At 70.3% G+C, this 1,060-nt stretch overlaps 1 protein-coding gene across 1 annotated transcript; it reads right to left on the bottom strand.

Moving 5' to 3' along the window:
• Window positions 1–39: 39 nt before the first annotated feature.
• LOC121360671 (bifunctional endo-1,4-beta-xylanase XylA-like) lies at window positions 40–936 on the bottom strand (the record flags this gene model as incomplete). Its single annotated transcript, XM_041480684.1, has 2 exons — window positions 343–936; window positions 40–282 (listed from the first exon to the last, which is right to left on the bottom strand). Coding segments are annotated over exons 1-2 (762 nt in total), but the record flags the coding sequence as incomplete, so codon positions are not given.
• Window positions 937–1,060: the final 124 nt, after the last annotated feature.

The following is a 1,060-nucleotide window of genomic DNA, read 5'->3' as shown; positions in this document are numbered from 1 at the left end:
GACAGACGGACGGACGGACAGACCGACAGCCCCCCTCACACCCCCCCCCGTGCCCACCTTCACCGGGGGCTGCCCCCGGAGCGCCCCCAGCGCGGCGGCGGCGGCGGCTCCGAGCGCGGCCAGCGCGGCCAGGGCGGCGAGCGCCGCGAGCAGGCGGCACCGGCACCGGCACCGGCACCGGCACCGCGGCTGGGGACCGTCCCAGTTCCGCTCCAAGTCCCGGTTCTGGTCCCGCTGCTGGGGATGCTCCCGGTTCTGCTCCAAGTCCCGGTGCTGGGGACGTTGCTGGGGACCATCCCAGTTCCGCTCCAAGTCCCGGTTCTGGTCCCGGTGCTGGGGAAGGTCCCGGTTCTGGTCTCGGTGCTGGGGACCATCCCAGTTCCGCTCCAAGTCCCGGTTCTGGTGCCGGTCCCAGTCCTGGACCGGGAGAGGGTGCCGGTTCTTTTCCCGGTTCTGGTCCCAGTTCTGGTGCCGGTTCATGTCCCAGTTCTGCTCCCGGTTCTTTTCCCAGTTCTGGTCCCCGTTCATGTCCCGGTTCTGGTCCCGGTTCCGGTCCCAGTTCTGGTTCTGGTGCGGGTTCTGGTCCCAGTTCCGGTCCCGATTCTGGCCCCAGTTCTGGTCCCGGTCTCGGCTCATGTCCCGGTTCTGGTCCCAGTTCCGGTACCCGCTCTGGTCCGGGTTCACGTCCCGGTCCTGGTGCCCGTTCTGGTCCCGGTTCTTGTCCCGCTCCAGGTCCCGGTTCTTGTCCCGCTCCTGGTGCCAGTCCCGGTCCCGGTTCGGGTCCCGGTCCCGGTCCGGGCAGAGGCACCGGCAGGGCCGCGGGGCTGCCGGGGGATTCTCGGGATCGGCGAGCGGCGACATCGCGGCGACATCGGCGACAGAGCGGAGCGGGAGCGCTTTTAACGGGACAGGAACGGGGAGGGGACACGGGGACAGCGGGAGGGGACACGGGGACACGGGGAGGGTACGCGGTGACATCAGGGAAGGGACATTGGGAGGGGACTGGAACACCGGGGAGGGGACACGGGGACATCACGGAGGGGACAGCGGGGAGGGGACA

This window comes from Pyrgilauda ruficollis, unplaced genomic scaffold (genome assembly GCF_017590135.1).
Source record: "Pyrgilauda ruficollis isolate IOZ18807 unplaced genomic scaffold, ASM1759013v1 scaffold5254, whole genome shotgun sequence".
NCBI lineage: Eukaryota > Metazoa > Chordata > Aves > Passeriformes > Passeridae > Pyrgilauda > Pyrgilauda ruficollis.
Note: the sequence above shows the minus strand (reverse complement) of the source record. Positions and strands in the feature narration are given on the sequence as shown.